The sequence below is a fragment of the Bison bison genome, unplaced genomic scaffold (genome assembly GCF_000754665.1).
Source record: "Bison bison bison isolate TAMUID 2011002044 unplaced genomic scaffold, Bison_UMD1.0 scf7180017858728, whole genome shotgun sequence".
In the NCBI taxonomy this organism is placed as follows: domain Eukaryota; kingdom Metazoa; phylum Chordata; class Mammalia; order Artiodactyla; family Bovidae; genus Bison; species Bison bison.
Window position 1 is genome coordinate 298820 of NW_011489300.1, and position 18253 is coordinate 317072.

The 18253-nt window shown below is 42.1% G+C and overlaps 1 protein-coding gene across 1 annotated transcript in view; it reads left to right on the forward strand.

Moving 5' to 3' along the window:
* Positions 1–18253, forward strand: part of NKAIN3 (Na+/K+ transporting ATPase interacting 3) — a gene marked incomplete at its 5' end in the record, with an annotated part of 261099 nt that overhangs the window by 239316 nt on the left and 3530 nt on the right. Inside the window, one exon of the mRNA XM_010828753.1 lies at positions 7066–7135. Within this exon, the coding sequence (XP_010827055.1) occupies positions 7066–7135 (70 nt within the window). The remainder of the gene's footprint in view (positions 1–7065; positions 7136–18253) is intronic.

The following is an 18253-nucleotide window of genomic DNA, read 5'->3' on the forward strand; positions in this document are numbered from 1 at the left end:
CGTCCATTCTGAAGGAGATCAGCCCTGGGATTTCTTTGGAAGGAATGATGCTAAAGCTGAAACTCCAGTACTTTGGCCACCTCATGCGAAGAGTTGACTCATTGGAAAAGACTGTGATGCTGGGAGGGATTGGGGGCAGGAGGAGAAGGGGCCGATAGAGGATGAGATGGCTGGATGGCATCACTGACTCAATGGATGTGAGTCTGAGTGAACTCCGGGAGTTGGTGATGGACAGGGAGGCCTGGCGTGCTGAGATTCATGGGGTCGCAAAGAGTCGGACACGACTGAGCGACTGAACTGAACTGAACTGAACCATAAATTGGTTTCCTGGGTGGCTAAGATGGTAAATAATCTGCCTGCAGTGCAGGAGACACAGGTTCCATCCCTGGGTCGGGAAGGTTCCCTGGAGAAGGGCATGGCAACCCACTCCAATATTCTTGCCTGGAGAATTCCATGGACAGAGGAACCTGGTGGGCTACAGGCCATGGGGTCGCAAAGAGCTGGACACGACTGAGCAACTAACACTCCCACCTCCACCTTAAATTACACACCATTTGGGAAGTCCTCACATCCCCTGGGGCATGCACTCCCCAGCTGAAGACAGCTGGCCTCTTATTGCCTCCCCACCCCGACCCCCCAAGAGGAGGAAGGACTGGGGCCCCCAGACAGACGTGTAGTTTCTTCCAGACCCTCCAGACTCTCCCAGTGACACCTCTTGGTGTTTCCCAGGCCATAGTGCCATCTGAGTCATTGCGCTGTATCAGTTTTCCACATCCGTGCCTTTGCCTGAGGGGGACCAGATGAAGTGAGATGAGTCCATCTTGCATGGCTGATAGCAGGCAAAAAGAGGTAAACGTGCTGGAAGACAGACCTGGCCAAGGCCGCCTCTAAGGTGGTAGACTCTGCCCTTCCAGTGAGGCTGACTTCTCCCTGAGTGTCTCAGGGGTCCCATGTGAGAAGTTTCCCTTCTTCAGTTCCCAGTGCTTTCTGAAAGGTGGGGTGGGGAGAGGATGGTAAATTTCCTGCATTAGAGAACAATTATGAACATTTATAAAGCTTGCCTGTGGGCTGTCATCTACCAGTTTGAACAGCTCTTAACATTCCTAAAGTTATTTCTGGCAGGCGGTTGCACAGCCTTAACCACCTCCTCTGGGGGTCAGCAGCGTTTCAGGGCATGGTCAAGTTCACCAGCTACAGCAGACCCATGGGGGCACCATGCCTGTACCCACTCTGTGTGATGTGAGCTGCCCCACCATGGTCTGCGATTTGGCACAGCGGGTCATGCCCTCTGAAAGCTCAGATTCTTCAGACAGGGGGAGGCAGCAGATCAGCGATGCTGTGGGCCAGCTCGTTCCCTAGTAACACAGGCAGAGTTCAGTTGCCAGCTCCCTCAGAAATCACTGGTCTCTCCTAAAAGCCTTCATTACCTACGGGGGTCTGCAAAATCCTCCCTGTGGTCTGTTAAGGGCCTCTCTGCATGAACTCAGTGGATGTCGAGCATCTGCCCTGGCTTTTCTCTTATGAATTCCTATCACAGAACGAGTAAATCACAATGTAAGGCCCCCATATTTGAATAGAAGCCTGAGCAGTGCTCCCTTAAGCAGTATTGCTGGCGACCTATAAAATAAATGCTTATTAGAATAGTCTCATAACGACATAGTGGGAACAATGATAGAGCAAGAAGCAGGCTCAGAGAAATCTGTTAATTGATCCTCATCCTCCCAAGTCTTTCCATTTCTCTGAGCTAAATGCAATGGTAGAGTGTCTCCGTGTTTCCCAATCAGAGACAAGGCAGTGTGCAACAGAGCTGGATCAGAAAAAAAAATGCATGCATTCTGGTTCATTCTTTGCTGGCTGTGTGTGTGCGCACTTAATCGTGTCCAGTGTTTGTGACCCCATGAACTGTAACCTGCCAGGCTCCTCTGTCCATGGGGATTCTCCAGGCAAGAATACTGGACTGTATTGCCATGCCCTTCTCCAGGGGATCTTCCCAACCCAGGGATCAAACCCACATGTCTTGTATCTCCTGCATCGTCAGGCGAGTTCTTTACCTGGGTGAATTCAGCCACCAAGGTGAATCTAGTTAAACCTGGGACATAAATGATAGCTTGAGTGCTCACTGAAAATGGCCTGTCTTGCTTTAGGTGTCAGTCAGGATTGCAGTGTCTGGATGAAGCCCTGAGTCAGTAGTACTGAGTTATCTATTGGAAACCTCACTGATGACCAAAAGTTCCCTGTAGTCAAACAGAAGACTCAGTTGTGAATCTCTTACAAGTGGAAAAGTGGAAAAAAAAGAAAAGTGAAAGTGTTAGTCATGCCCTGCGACCCCATGGACTGTAGCCCACCAGGTTCCTCTGTCCATGGAATTTTCCAGGCAAGAATACTGGAGTGGGTAGTCATTCCCTTCTCCAGAGGATCTTCCTGACCCAGGGATGGAACCCGGTTCTCCAGCATTGCAGGTGGATTCTTTACCGTCTGAGCCACCAGGGAAGCCCAACAAGTGGAAAACAGTTCTGTGTTTGTACAGTAAGATGATGCTGTAAATCCAGAGTGGCTTTGGAGTTCCTCCAGGTCAGTGAAAGCCCCTGTCTGGGATCTGCCATGGGGAAAGTGAATAACCGCAAAAATGTTCCATTGAAAGTAACATAATTTGTTCCAAGAAGTCACTTGGCTCTGTGGTTGGAAGTTGGCACAGGAAATACATTTGAAAGGACTACGAACAATGGGGTTTCTAGGCTGTGGGCTCTCCCCAAGGGATCTTTTATAGTAACACCTCAGTTTCCGAGAATGGGTGAATAGGGCAATGTTCTCTGTAGCCGGCTTTTCTGCACCATTGATGCCAGCTCTTAATTGTGCTGATTTTTCTGTTCTACATTTTAAGACTTTAATAAGCAGAGAATTCAAGTCAATTATCCTGCAGGTCACTCAGCAAGTTATGTACAACCCCCCTACCTTCTGTCTTCCTCGTCTCCTCCAAGGCCACTCTTCTGCCAAAGACCCTTAAATGGTGCTCTTGCTGTGATTGCTTCAGATTTCATGTTTTGTTTCTAATTCTCCTTTTCTAATATTTCTGAAAACCCATCTATGCCTCCTCTGCTACTTCTCGGGTTTCATTGCGATTCATCTCCTTATTTCTACTGGAGCAACTCCTTGATTCAGCAGCTTCTGTTCTCACATCTTTCTCATTACGGTGACTTTTAGAATGCAGTCACTTCACTTTCTTAACAGTGTGATACAGCTACCACTCTGAAAGCTTAAAAAGCTGGTTATTTCCTACTGAGCTGTTTTCAAGTATTTCGTTGGGTCAAAGAACAACTTCATTTTTTAAAGCATCATTTTTAAAAACTTTAAAATCTATAAACACTTCAGTTTACCTCTTGACTTAAACTGTATTCCTACGCTGGCAAATGGGGAGTGTCAGTGTGTGCTTAAAAAACTATTTTTCTAATATGGAAATATCAGGTTTCTGTTGTCAAAAACAACATTGTTCTGTTCTACCCATAAAAGATTCTTGATGTTTTCAGTTTCTTAATTACCTGCTTTTTCCACCTTTTGGATATGATGAATAATGCTGTTTCCAAAATGATTCAAAATCATCTTTTGAATCTTTTTGTAAATGGCAATAAGTGAAAGCTTACAAAAAAGGAAAACATGGAAATTTATGCTCACAAAATAAGCAAACTGGACAAACTAAATATTGAGAGTTTAAAAATTTGTGTACAAATTTTTGTGTGGACGTATGTTTCCATTTCTCTTGGGTATATACCTAGGAGTGAGAATCCACTTGCTAATGCAGGAGATGTGGGAGACATGGGTTCGATCCCTGGGTCAGGAAGATCCCCTGGAGGAGGGCATGGCAGCCCACTCCAGCATTCTTGTCTAGAGAATCCCCATGGACAGAGGAGCCTGGTAGGCTACAGTCCATGGGTCGCAAGGAGTCAGACATGACTGAGCATGCATGCATGCATGGTAACTCTGTATTTCCTCTTTTAAGAACCACCAGTCTTGCAACATTTTACATTACCACCAGAAGTGCATGAGGGTTCCCATTTCTCCACATCTTTACCAACATTTATTATCTGATTTTTATAACCATTTTAGTGAATATAAAGTAGAATCTCATTGTGGTTTTGGTTTGCATTTCCCTGAGTATATTTTTGTAATGCAATTGATGTTGAAAATAAGCAAACAAAACAAAGTCTTTGGGATGACAGAATGTTTTCTCTCTTGGCTTCTCTTCATCAATCAGTTAGGGTCATTTCTGTCTTTAAAGAACTACTTCGTAAATTAATCCAGATGACTGTGAGCATTTTATAAATGAGTCTTCCACATTTTAGCTGCACTGCATTCAAGATCAGTTGAAGAACTTAAGTCAAATTATTCAACAAATGAAGCACCCCCAAAATCATCTTTTGAACTTGTTAGTAAATGGTAATAAGTGAAAGCTTACAAAAAAAAGAAAACATAGAAATTTATGTTCACAAAACAAGCGAACTGGACAAATTAAATATTGAGAGTTCAAATGTTATATGAAATTTGATTTTCAGTTTCATAGTTCCCTTTTGAAATCTCTTGACTTGAGAAAAGACTCTTTTGACAGAGCTGCATTTTATTTGACAAATTTATATTCTGCACCAAAATGGAAAAAAGTTAATTTGTGAGAAGATCTAAAAAGTATCATAAATAAATGCAAGTTATTTTGTGTCTTGTAAAATTTTTGGCACAGAAAGATGTGCTAAATGGAGGTAAAATTGCAGTGCTTGGGAAAGTATTTGGGCTAAACTATATGAGACCTGTCCTTTCTGTAGCAAATTTGCTTGGCATTTATCAGCATGAGTTTGAGCAAGCTCTGGGAGTTGGTGATGGACAGGGAAGCCTAGCATGCTGCAGTCCATGGCGTTGCAGAGTTGGATACGACTGAGCGACTGAACTGAACTGATATGGAAAATATTTTCATAGTTAAAAATACTATGATTTGCAGAGGCAATCAAGATATCAGCAATTTCAAGTTTACTAATCATAAAAAGAAATGTTGAATAAGATTGTAAATAAATTTATAAAAATAATAAAACCATATTGAAAAGATATGTGTATATTTTCCCCCAAAATATCAGTGATGTGGTATATTACAGACAGACATGGACCATGGAGCAGATTCATGGCAGTACCTGAATTTATACCAAAAATAATCATTATGTTAATGTTACATTTTAATGTTCAAATGAATATGTTTTCTTTTTATTCTGCTTTAATAAATATGTATATTGATTTTAATATTCATTTTTATAAATAATTTTATTTTGAAATAATTTTTAATTGAATAATTTTATTCATGAATGTATGTTTTTATAATTTTGTTTCTTTTAACATACCCTTCAACTTCCAAAGGTGCCTCTGTAAGTCATAGTATCTTTAACTATGAAAATATTTTCCATATCAGTTCAATAAATTATAGTACCACCCAACTTTTTCTTTTAGGACCATTCAATTTTTAATCAATAATGTTAATTGATCATGTGATTTTTCCTTCTAAATTTTCACCCATTGGTCAACAAGGTCAGGGGTTGGATATTTGATTAAATATCTAATCTAATAAAAACTTAATCTAATCTGACTAAATGACCCCTTTAGACACTGGTAGTTCTCTCTGACAAGATTCCTTTTTTAATAGAAGAATTTTTTAAAGTTTTTTTTTTTTTTTTGCTGCACTGGGTCTTCTTGCTGCACAAGGGCTTTTCATCCCAGGACTCCTCTTGTTGCACCTTACAGGCTTAGTTGCCCCAAGGCATTGTGGGATCTTCCCTAAGGAAAGATCTAACCTGTGTCTCCTGCATTGGCAGGTGGATTCTTAACCACTGGACAACAGGGAAGTCCTGGGAAAATCATTTTAGTGTCTCAGATTGACTCTTCTCTGACTACTTCTCTCCTTAAGGTTGCGTCCAGGTGACTTATGTGCCTTGGTAGGAAAAGGATGGGCTTTTCTTGGCCCCTCTGAACTTCTAGGCTAATTCATCTTTCTCAAAATCACAGTTTACTAGCATGCCTGTTTTGAGTGGAGAATATGATAAAATATTCACATCTTGTGTACCTAAACACACACACATACCAAGCTCAGGGTGTTCCTATATATCCACATAGATGTATATGTTAGAGTTAATGTTAGAGTACTATAATATAACCAGAGCTTGATATGACCTAATTAATAGCTTTAATGGACTACAGCAGGAAAAAAAAAAAACACAGGAGAAATGAGCTAAGATTAACCATGGACATTAAGTTTGCAAAAGAAAGATTGAGATTTTGATCAAAGTGGAAACAGATTAGAAAGAATATTAACAAAATTAGTGAGTCTATACAGTGTGAGGCAAGTACCACACTACCGGAGAGAAGCTGAAACTTTCTCTGCAAAATGCAGGTGCTTATTTGTCAGGAATGGCTTGAAGACAGAGGGCAAGGACATAGATTTTGTGACTTCTCAAAGGTCTTTCTAATAATGCAATAAATATTCTTAAGGAAAACATAATGGTTTCTGGCAACAAGAAGAAAAGGTATATCTTTTGATATATGAGGGGAAAGGGCATATTTGTATGCCTAAGGACAAGCACATTATTTAAAATCTAATACTATTTAGTATACTTCATTTTTTACTAAAGCCAGTAACAACTGTGATTTTTCAGTCCCTAAGATCCCAAATTCTGTGTGTGTTTCTTCAAATTTCCCCATTTTTTTCAGGTGCTCTGTGACAACCTAGAGGGGTGGAATGGGGTGGGAGGTGGGAGGGAGGTTCCAGAGGGAGGGCACATATGTACACCTGTGGCTGATCCATGTTGATATATGACAGAAACCAACACAACATTGTAAAACAATTATCCTCCATTAAAAAACTTGTTTTAAATTTCCCCATGTTTTGACCACTGATAATATTTTGAACAGTCTTTAGATTAAATACACATTCTTCCATTGTGTGATAAATATTTTTGTTAGCTTTTTATGTGTTCTTTTTAAATCATCTACTATTATGTGAATTTGCACACTTATTCATGTCGGGCTATGTTGTATTTGCAGTTGATTTCATAGGTGGACTTGATGCACACTCCTACTGCCAGGATCATGTTACGTTAAAGCCTGTTCATCTGTAAGTAAAGGTGTGATGAGATGGAAAATATTAATCCTTCTAACTTGGCCAAAACTAACCAAACCTGAAATAATTTGGACCTACCACTACTAATCATTGGTTTAATTTTCCACTCATATTTGAAACACACCTTTCACATGTAACCCAACATTATCATTATTATTGTTCATTCCAAAAAGGATTTCAAGTAGTACAATGATTTAAGTTTCTTAAATGATAGTTTTGCTTTATTTTTCTTGTTATTAGATTGCCAAATTGGGGGAAGAAAGGGTGATTTAGTGTACAAAACAGAGGCTTAATATGTGTCTTGGGGGAGCATAAGACTAGGTTAGGATCCAGGCTCTAACTGTGTGATCCCAGGGGCCTTCTTTCATGTCTCTGAGAATAGACTTGGTTCTGTCAACTGGGTGGAGGAGGGAGGATGGATTAAATGGAATACAGTATAAAGAGCATCTCTAAAGCTGCTTATGACTGTGCCTAGTACTCAAAAGGAAAAAAAGTGTTAGTCTTTCAGTCATGTCCAACTGTTTGCAACCCCATGAACTGTAGCTTGCCAGGCTCCTCTGTCCTTGGAATTTTCTAGGCAAGACTACTGGAGTGGGTAGTATTTATTCCAGCAGAGTGAGCTAAAGGAAACACAGGCCCATGTGCTACTGGAGTGGGTAGCCATGTCTTCCTCCAGGGGACCTTCCTGACCCAGAAATAAAACCCAGGTCTCCTGCACTGCAGGCAGATTCTTTACCATCTGAGCCACCAGAGAAGTCCACCTAGTACTCAAATGATTAATCAGAAGAAAGTCAACAACTACAATGAAAACACCTCAAACTTGACAGATTTCAGTTGAGTATAAGGAAGGAGTCACAGTCATTTGACTGATAAAATACTAAAAAACAAGAAAATAGATACCATGACTGCATTCCTAGAAAACTCTAAGCAGCAACTAGACAACTATATAAAACAGTAGCTACCGTGTACAATTTGCACTATTATCTCATTTCATCCTCATGAAAATAATGTACTAATAGTCCATTTTATAAATAAGAAACCTGAGATTCATAGATGATAAACGATATTCCCAAAGTCTCTCAAGTAGTAAGGGGTGGAGCTGGGGTCTTTCTTGGGTGAGACACTCTCACCATGACATTGTAGACTTGCTCAGATGACCTTCCTGTTCTTTCGGGCCAATGCTCTGTAATTTCCTGATGACAGAGGAAATTGGTAACTAGTATAAGAAATATATATGAAAGGATTCACCAGCTGCCTCTTTGCCCAAATCTGCAATTCCTCCCCCAGCTTTTTTGCGGGCGGAAGCCTCTAGAAGGCTGTATGGCTCCTCCACGTCCCCATGTGGAATTAGTTTTATTCCAGCAGAGTGAGCTAAAGGAAACACAGGCTCACATGTTACACAAATCAGCACAGTGCCAGTCACGTGATAGATGTTTAAATATATGTTGGTTTCTCAAAGCAAATCCAATTTGGAAAAGCATTCACCCCACGTCACATTCCAGAACCAAGCAACCACCACCTCATTACTCATGCTATTGAGTGCTCATGAATGATCTACCCCAGAAGTGGGTATCTGTGCATGTGGGGAACTTGGCAGGGATTGTACAGTAACAAAGATGACTGGAGCATCGGAAGTGAGAAAAGAACTGAAACAATGCCGAGCAGTGACTTGGACCGTCTTCTATACACTTGTTATGTGAAAAGAGGATGATGAATGATTTCTTTCATCCCCACTCTGAAGAATAACTCAGCAGAGAGATTGCAGTATGAAAGATGTTGGTTGGATGTAAGAAAGATCTTTTTATTAGGGGAAGTTATTAAACACAGTAATTGATTACTGATGGTAATGGAATCTCCTTTCTTGAATGACACTCGCTCATCCATGTGCCTGAAAAGGGTGTCTAGTGGGATGGCCCAGAGGCACGTGACTTCTGTCTCTGTTTCTTAAGGTCCCTTCCAGCTCTGTGAATCCAGAATGCATGAAACATCCTGGTAAGATTACCTAAAAGGCTGTGATCAACTCCACTCCCTTGTAAGGGCTTTTCCTAAAAAATTGAAGTATAGTAGGCTTCCCTGGTGGCTCAGTGGTAAAGAATCCACCTGCCAAGCACCAGACACAGGTTCAGTCCCTGGGGCTGGAAGATCCACTCCCGACATTCTTGCCTGGGAAATCCCATGGACAGAGGAACCCGGTGGGCTACAGTTCATGGGGTTGCAAAGAGTCAACTAAAACAACAAAAACAATAGCTGATTTACAGCGTGGTGCCAATCTCTGCTATACAGCAAAGCGACTCACTTATACACATACAGACGTCCTTTTCTAATATTCTTTTCCATTGTGGTTTATCACGAGATAGTGAATATAGTTTTCCTGTGCCATCCATTAGGACCTTGTTGTCTATCCATTCTAAATGCAATAGTTTGCATTTACCAACCCCAACTCCCAGTCCATCCCTCCCCGACCCCCTCCCCGCCTTGGCAACCACAAACCTGCTCTCCATCAGTCTACTTCTGTCTCATAGATAGGTTCGTTTGTGCCACACTTTGGATTTCACATGTAAGTGATATCTTATGGCGTTCGTCCTTCTCTTCCTGACCTACTTCACTTAGCGTGATAATCTCTAGTTACATCAACTACCCTGTTCACTGCTGACCTCCCACACTTTTCAGCTGAAGGTGGCATCAGCTACAAGCTGCAGGAAACAAGAGAACAAGTTTCTGCTTTGATAGATGATGCGTGTCATTATGCCAGATGAATATGGAATGCCTTCAACCGTGAAGGAAGCAGGAATCTGCAAGATCAAACTAAACCCAAAATAAAATCGTTGTGCAGGAAACAATTTAAGAGGTCGGTGCGGGTTCTCCCCTCAGGTATGCAAACATGGCACAGTTGATCCAGCTGGCATCAGTCAGCCTGCCTGATTGTTCTTTAAAAAGCCCTTGTTTTGGATTCCATTGTAACCTGCGCAGTGATGCCATATCCCTTGTACCAGCAACAGACTAGAGGAAAAGCCAATCTTCTGCACTAAATTGTTAGGGGCAGGGCATGCGTGAACCCTGGCTTTTAAGCTTCATTAAGGCTCTGATCTCCATGGAGTACAAATCCGTGTTTATGGAAAAGCTCCTTCATGAAGGGAACCGGAAGAATCTTGGTCATATTCTCAAGCACATGTAGACAGGTAACTGTCGACTTTAGATGGATGGTCACAGACAATCCGTTCACTGTAGACTTGCACAGGGAGTCCCCATTCTTGTGTTTGATTGTGTCACTGCTCACAATCATAAAGTGTCCGGTTCCAGGGCCCACAGTCCACCTGTGTGTGACTATGTGCCCTGGGGTGATGCGATGGGGTGGCAATTCACATATGGATGTGGTCTTTCCTGCTTTGTCTCTCTTTAAAATACCGGCATCAACAAATGAACTTATTTACAAAACGAAAACAGACTCAGACACAGAAAACAAATTTATGGTTACCAACAGGGAAAGGTGAGGGAGGAGTAAATTAGGAGTTTGGGATTAACAGAAACTATTATACATAATAACTATACTATTATACATAATAACCAATACTATTATACATAAAATAGATAAACAAGAAGGACCTACTATACAGCATAGGAAACTACATTCAATATCTTGTAATAATCTATAAGGGAAAAGAATCTGAAAAAGGATTATATATAATATATAAATACTTACATATGTACATATAATGTGTATACATATTATACATATGTGTGGGTATATATACACACACACACACACACATCTGAATTACTTTGCTCAACACCTGAAACTAATACAACATTGTAAATCAGCTATATTTCAATTTTTTAAAAAGGTAACACTCTGCTCAATGTTATGTGGCAGCCTGGATGGAAGGGGGTTTGGAGGAGAATGGATCCATATATAAGTATGGCTGAGTTATTACAACATTATTAATGGAACATACCCCAGTACAAAATAAAAAGTTATTTTTTTTAGAAAAAAGTAACAGCATCAAGCTATCATGACCCACTGGTTAAATAAATTGGTTTACTTCCATTTACAACTGTGTATTGATCACTTACAACGTGTGTACCAGGATCTGGGCTGGAAATAACAAAAAGTTATTTTTGTTAATAATAAAATGATGAGTGATCTTTGAGCTTCAACCTCCAGCAGCTAATGATCCAGGAGAGGAAGCCTACATAGAAATAAGCAGATACAAAATGGTGACCCCAAGGGAAGTTTTTACAGAAGAGGGAATGTTTACTTCTCACTTGGGGAGAGAAGACACCACTGAGCTGTGATGTCTGAGCTGACTTTGATAAGAAGATGAAGAGTTTATCAAGAGAAAAAGAAGAAAACGAGTGTTCCCTACATGGGGTCTCATCTGCTTGGCCACTCTGCACAGGATAAAGTTGAAATCTGTGCCTATCCAATCTGGCCTTTGCCATAGTTCTCACATAAAGTCAGCAACCCCACAAGGAAGCAGATGTTTAAGCAGAGAAGGAATCTTGGCTCTTGGTGAGGATGCTCTGAGATCCCCAGCAGCCATTGCTTCACCATCTAAACGATGTTGTTCTTTATGGCTAAGGCTATAGAGATGCTTCCAGTGATTGTCATCTGAGTCTGGCTTGGAGGTCAAGGGGAGCCTATGCTGGGGTCCGTTATCTTGCCATGGCTGTGAGTCGGGGTGGGGGGAGGTTAACTCTCAACATAAGTACATCCGGGGTTTCTACCATGGTCTCCTCCATTGCTACTGCTACACCACCTTTCATGATGGGGGAAGGACCAGTGCAAGGGTTGCTCATGTGGTCATCTGTGGTTTGAAGAGGACAGCTTCAGTGCAGCTTATGATGGAAGCAACAGTACCACCAGAGGTAGAGGGTTAATAGAAGCAGCTACACCTCTCAGGAAGAAACTTAGGCATATATAGGCATATAGTGTTAGTTGCTCAGCTGTGTCCAACTCTTTGTGACCCCATGGACTGTAGCCCTCCAGGCTCCTCTGTTTATGGGATTTCCCATACAAGGATACTGGAGTGGGTTGCCATTTTCTTCTCCAGGGGATCTCTCCTACCCAGGGATCAAACCCAGGTCTCCTGCATTGCAGGCAGATTTTTTCCGATCTGAGCCACCAGGGAAGCCCCAGGAAGAAACATAGTTTGGCATAAACCCAAGCTGCTCTAAAAGAGATACAGATAATCAAGGAGCATCATCTTGAGCAACTGAAATACTTCAAGGTTTGTAAAAACCATCATAATGGTCAGGGACTAGGTGGTGGGAAAATGAAGCCCCGTGTAGCAATAACTCTTCACATAAAAATAATCAGAGCAAAGCAGCTTATCAAAGATAGACAGCAGTGGAGTTTTAGAACTAAGTTTTCCAAGAGAAGTAGAGAGATTTGATAATGTTAGAAATTTCCACAGGGAAGATTCCCCATGACTGCAGTTGAGAAAATTTGATGGAAAAAGCTTCTCCTGTTGCTTTTAGCCAATCTTTTCCTCAGATTTCCAAATAAGAACTTGACTTTTCTCTGGTATCTTGACTTGTCTGATTGCCTTTGCAGGAGGCTGACTTTTCTTCACAAAAATTGTTACATGCCATGTGACTACCATTGATTGTCTGCTATTGCAACCAAGTTCTGGAAAACACACTGACCCCCATTTCAGGCCAGCACTGCAGTCAGTTCCCCCTGTATGTCCACCCTTCACAGTGCAGACTCAGAGGAAATCCTCCTCTGACAGCTGGGCTGCTGGATGGAGCCAGAGGTGGTCACGTCCATCTGCTCTTTCCTGAGAACAGATGTTTGGTATCGGCATCCTTACAGGTTGGTGCCAAGCCATCCTGAATTTACAGCATCTAGATTAGAAACCAGCTGGGAGGACAACTCAGAGGGGGTTGTGTGTGAGTGTGTAGAAGGCAGGGAGGTAAGAATGATGTGCTTTCAAACTCTGATTAACACGTGTGTGGAATCTAGAAATACGGTATAGATGATCCTGTTTGCAAAATAGAAATAAACACAGACATAGAGAACAAATGTATGGATACCAAGTGGGAGAGGGAGGCAGTGGGAAGAATTGGGAGATTGGGATGGACATATATACGCTATTGATACTGCCTATAAAATACATAACTAATGAGAACCTACTGAATAGCACAGGGAACTACTCTGTGCTCTGGAGTGACCTGAATGGCAAGGAAATCCAATAAAGGAGGGCATACGTGCATGTATGGCTGGGCTTCCCTGGTGGCTCAGGTGATAAAGAATCCTCCTGCAATGCGGAAGGCAATGGGTTCGATCCCTGGGTCTGGAAGATCCCCTGGAGGAGGGCATGGCAACCCACCCCGGTACTCTTGCCTGGAGAATTCCATGGACAGAGGAGTCTAGCAGGCTACAGTCCATGGGGTCCAAATAGTCAGACATGACTGAGTGACTAAGCACAGCACATGGCTGATGCATTTTGCTGTACAGCAGAAACTAATACAATTATAAAGCAGCTATACTCCAATAAAAATTAATTAAAAAATAAAAGACACAAAAATACATTTACAAAATAATAATAAGTAAAAGCCAACAACCTCCAGCAATGTATCAGTAAACTGCAGCCAGGGAACCACCATTCATCCCATCACTCCTCCACTTCCTGACCGAACAACTGAAGACTAATAAAGTGATAGCTCTCTGGCTGGATCCTATTTTGACTCGTCCTCAATTGGCTTTCACACCTTCATATTCATCTAGGTGTCTGTGTGTCTGTCTCTATGCTACACAGAGCCAGGTGCTGATGACCTGCTCGGAGCAATGACTGGCTCACTTTTCCCATTACTGAGCGTGCAGTTCTGTTCCCATCAGTCCCTGGAAAGGTAGCTCTTTGTGCACATTAACCCTGCAGGGTGGCCTCAAGCCTCCAGAGCACTAAATAATAAAGCACTCAGCCCCTCTGTGTGGTCCCCAAGGACAGCTGGTGTCCCTGCCTGCCTGCCTTACTTGGCACCCAGCGGGCAGCACCCAGGGCTCACTGTTCTCCCTGGCTTGGAGTTCCTTCCCCCAGTCTCGGCATTCATGACATTCTGATCCATCCTAGGTGATGATTATCCCTTTTGGGGACTATATGAGAACATATCCTACAGCTGCTGCTCAGTCACTCAGTCATGTCCGACTCTGTGACCCCATGGACTGTATAGCCCACCAGGCTCCTCTGTCCATGGGATTTCCCAAGCAAGAATACTGGAGTGGGCTGCCATTGCCTTCTTCAGGGGATCTTCCTGATCCAAGGATCTATCCCGGGTCTCCTGCATTGCAGGCAGATTCTCTACTGTCTGAGCCACCGGGGAAATGTGTAGTTATTTGACCAGTAGCAGTGAGATGGCTGTGTTTATACAGCTCACACAGTTGTGACTCATTCCTACTCTGGCCAGTCGATGCACCCCTGTCTACTAGGCAAGAACGTGGCCACCAGTGCTGCAGCTGGCCACATGCAAGAGAGGCTCCTTGCCCATGTTCAATTATCTGTCCTGTGCCTCCCTGGAGACACAGGGGTCCTCTTATTTGACACACGACCTTGCACACTGCCCCCAGAGCTTATGGAGCCTGGTTCACATAAAACCTTTTCCAAAATGAGAAAGCTCATATCCAAACTGTACCCTCCAGGGAAGTTATCAATTCCTGTCTTTCCAAGAAACTCAGGATTTTTCTCAGTACTTGTCATCGGTGTGAACGGCATGAAAATTCATTTCTGTAGAGGTGTGGAGTTACAGAGCATCTCCCCCCCAAAAAAATTAATCAGCATGAATAAAGGTAGCTTCATTTGGCCCTGTCCCCAAGAGGAAGTATCCACTGATTTTAAAATTAAAGATAATGAACATAAACCAAGTTTAATGTCAAATACGTATCTTTCACTTTATAGTCACATCAAAAATATGTATAAGTTGCAAGTTATGACAGGTTCTGGGAAGAAACAAGACATAAGAAAGCTTCTTTCTATGCCGACAGTGCTCTTGCAGAGGTGGTGAATGTTCCTAAAACCTGCCAGACTTTCTGTACAAAGTGTGGCAAGTGCCAGCTGCACAGAGTGACACAGTACAAGAAAGGCAAGGATTCTCTGTATGCACAGGGAAAGTGGCGTTATGACAGGAAGCAGAGCGCCTATGGTGGGCAGACTCAGCCAATTTTCCAGAAAAAGGCTAAAACTACAATAAAGGCTGTACTGAAGCTTGAATGTGCTGAGCCCAACTGCAGATCTAGTATTAGTCATTCAGTCATGTCCGACTCTTTGCAACGCTATGGACTGTAAACCGCTGGGCTCCTCTATCCATGGGATTCTCCAGGCAAGAATATTGGAATGGGTTGCCATTTCCTCCTCCAGGGGATCTTCCGCACCCAGGGATCGAACCTGAGTCTCCCACATTGTAGGCAGATTCCTTACTGCTGAGCCACCTGGGAAGTAGATCTAGGAGAATGCTGACTGTTAAGAGATGCAAGCATTTTTGATCTGGGGGGAGATAAGAGAAAGGGCCAATTGATCCAGTTTTGAGCTTCATATTTTGTTATATTATGAAGACAATAAAAATTTGAGATTGTTTACTTAAAAAAGGAAAGAAAGAATGTACAAAACAGTCAAGCACACACACACACAGCACACACACCCCAGAAGTGACACAGTGAGACTTAAAAAAGCAATAGAAAAAGAGACAATGATAGGACCATCAGGAGATGAACTTTGGAATAACATCACTATCTTATCATTTGATTTCATTCTGCCTTGAGGGTAGTTACCCTCAGGCAACTGCTAACTTATCTACAAACATCTGCTAAAAAAAAAAAAAAAATTTTTTTTAAGGATCCCCAAACTCAAACTGTTCAGCCTAGACTAATTGATCCATCATTAAAAGAGTGGCAACTAGACATCACCACCTCCAGAGGTGATGCAACAAGAAGACATGGCACCATCTATGAAATATCTTGGACTAACTGATCTTGGACTGAAAGTGTAAAAATACAATAACAGAGTAAGTTAAACTTCACCACAAGGAAGTAATCAAGCAATCTAGAATGTGGGAAATAGCATAGGGAAAATGGGAAGAAAAAAAAATGTGGGGGTGAGGGAACTCATAAAATTTAAAAGAGATTTGAAAGACCTATTGGGCTTCTCTTGTGGCTCAGTAGTAAAGAATCCGCCTATCAATGCAGGAAACTCAGGTTAGATCCCTGATCAGGGAAGATCCCCTGGAGAAGGAAATGGCAACCCACTCCAGTATTCTTGCCTGGAGAATCCTATGGATGGAGGAGCCTGCAGGCTACAGTCCATGGGGATGCAAAAGAGTCAGATATGACTTAGCCACTAAACAAGAACAACAAGGAAAAATCACTGAGCTAGGGAATCATCACTTGGATGTGCCCATAAGAGACACATATGACATGATGTCTAAGATTTGCTTTTAAATACTCTAGCTAAAAAAATAAAAATGTTGCGTGAATACCTGAAACTTAATTAGATCATTTTTATTTTAGTTGATTCTGATGGTGAGTAAACAAGGATTCATAATAGCATTCTCTTTACTTCTATATATGTTTGATTTTTAAAAATCCATCTGTTAATAAAAACTTTAGGCATGGTTGTCAACAAGCTTTCCTGTCAATGCCTGCTTTCAAAGTTGCTCTACTGTCTTCTTAGAAAACTCCTTGCAGGCATATTTCCCGATGCCTGAGGAAACACTCCAGAATTCCTACCAGGAATCCTTGGAACAGTCTCAGCCTACTTCACTGTTTTTTCAGTAAATGTTGCTAAATCCCCAGGGCAGAAAAGAGTACCTATATGGGGCTTCCCTGGTGCTCCAGTGGTTAAGATCCCATCTTGCAATGCAAAGGACACTGGTTTGATTCCTGGTCCAAGAGGATCCAATTTGCCAAGAAAAACTAAGCCCATGTACCACAACCACTGAGCCTGTGCCCTAGAGCCTGAGAGCCCCAACTACTGAAGCCCACATGCCCTAGAGCCTGTGCTCTGTAACAAGGAAGCCACCACAATGAGAACTTGTGCACTGCAGCAAGGAGTAGCCCTTACTCACTGCAACTAGAGGAAACTTACGTGCAGCAAAGACCCAGCACAGCCAGATAATAAAATAAATACAAGTTTTTTTTTTAAAAAGAAAATAGCTATAAGCAGAGGTTCAGTTCAGTTCAGTTGCTCAGTTGTGTCCAACTCTTTGTGACCCCATGGACTGCAGCACGCCAGGCCTCCCTGTCCCAGAGTTTACTCAAACTCATGTCCAATGAGTCGGTGATGCCATCCAACCATCTCATCCTCTCTCATCCCCTTTTCCTCCCACTTCCAATCTTTCCCAGGATCAGGGTCTTTTCCAGTGAGTCAGTTCTTCACATCAGGTGGCCAAAGGATTGGAGTTTCAGTTTCAGCATCAGTCCTTCCAATGAATATTCAGGACTGATGTCCTTTAGGATGGACTGGTTGAATCTCCTTGCTGTCCAAGGAACTCTCAAGAGTCTTCTCCAACACCACAGTTCAAAAACATCAATTCTTCAGTGCTCAGCTTTCTTTATATTCCAACTCTCACATTCATACATGACCACTGGAAAAACCGTAGCTTTGACTAGATGGACCTTTGTTGCAAAGTAATGTCTCTTCTTCTTAATAAGCTGTCTAGGCTGGTCATAACTTTTCTTCCCAGAAGCAAGCAACTTTTAATTTCATGGCTGCAGTCACCATCTGCAGTGATTTTGGAACCCAAAAAAATAAAGTCTGTCACTGTTTCCCCATCTATTTGCCATGAAGTAATGGGACCAGATGCCATGATCTTAGTTTTCTGAATGTTGAATTTTAAGCCAACTTTTTCATTTCACTCTTTCACTTTCATCACATGAAAGATAAATGTAGGGAAGTGAGAGTAAGATGAATTGGGGGTGTGGATTGTCATATATACATTATTGATACTACATATAGGACATGGAACAACAGACTGGTTCCAAATAGGAAAAGGAGTGCATCAAGGCTGTATATTGTCACCCTGCTTATTTAACTTATATGCAGAGTACATCATGAGAAATGCTGGGCTGGAAGAAGCACAAGCTGGAATCAAGATTGCCGGGAGAAATATCAATAACCTCAG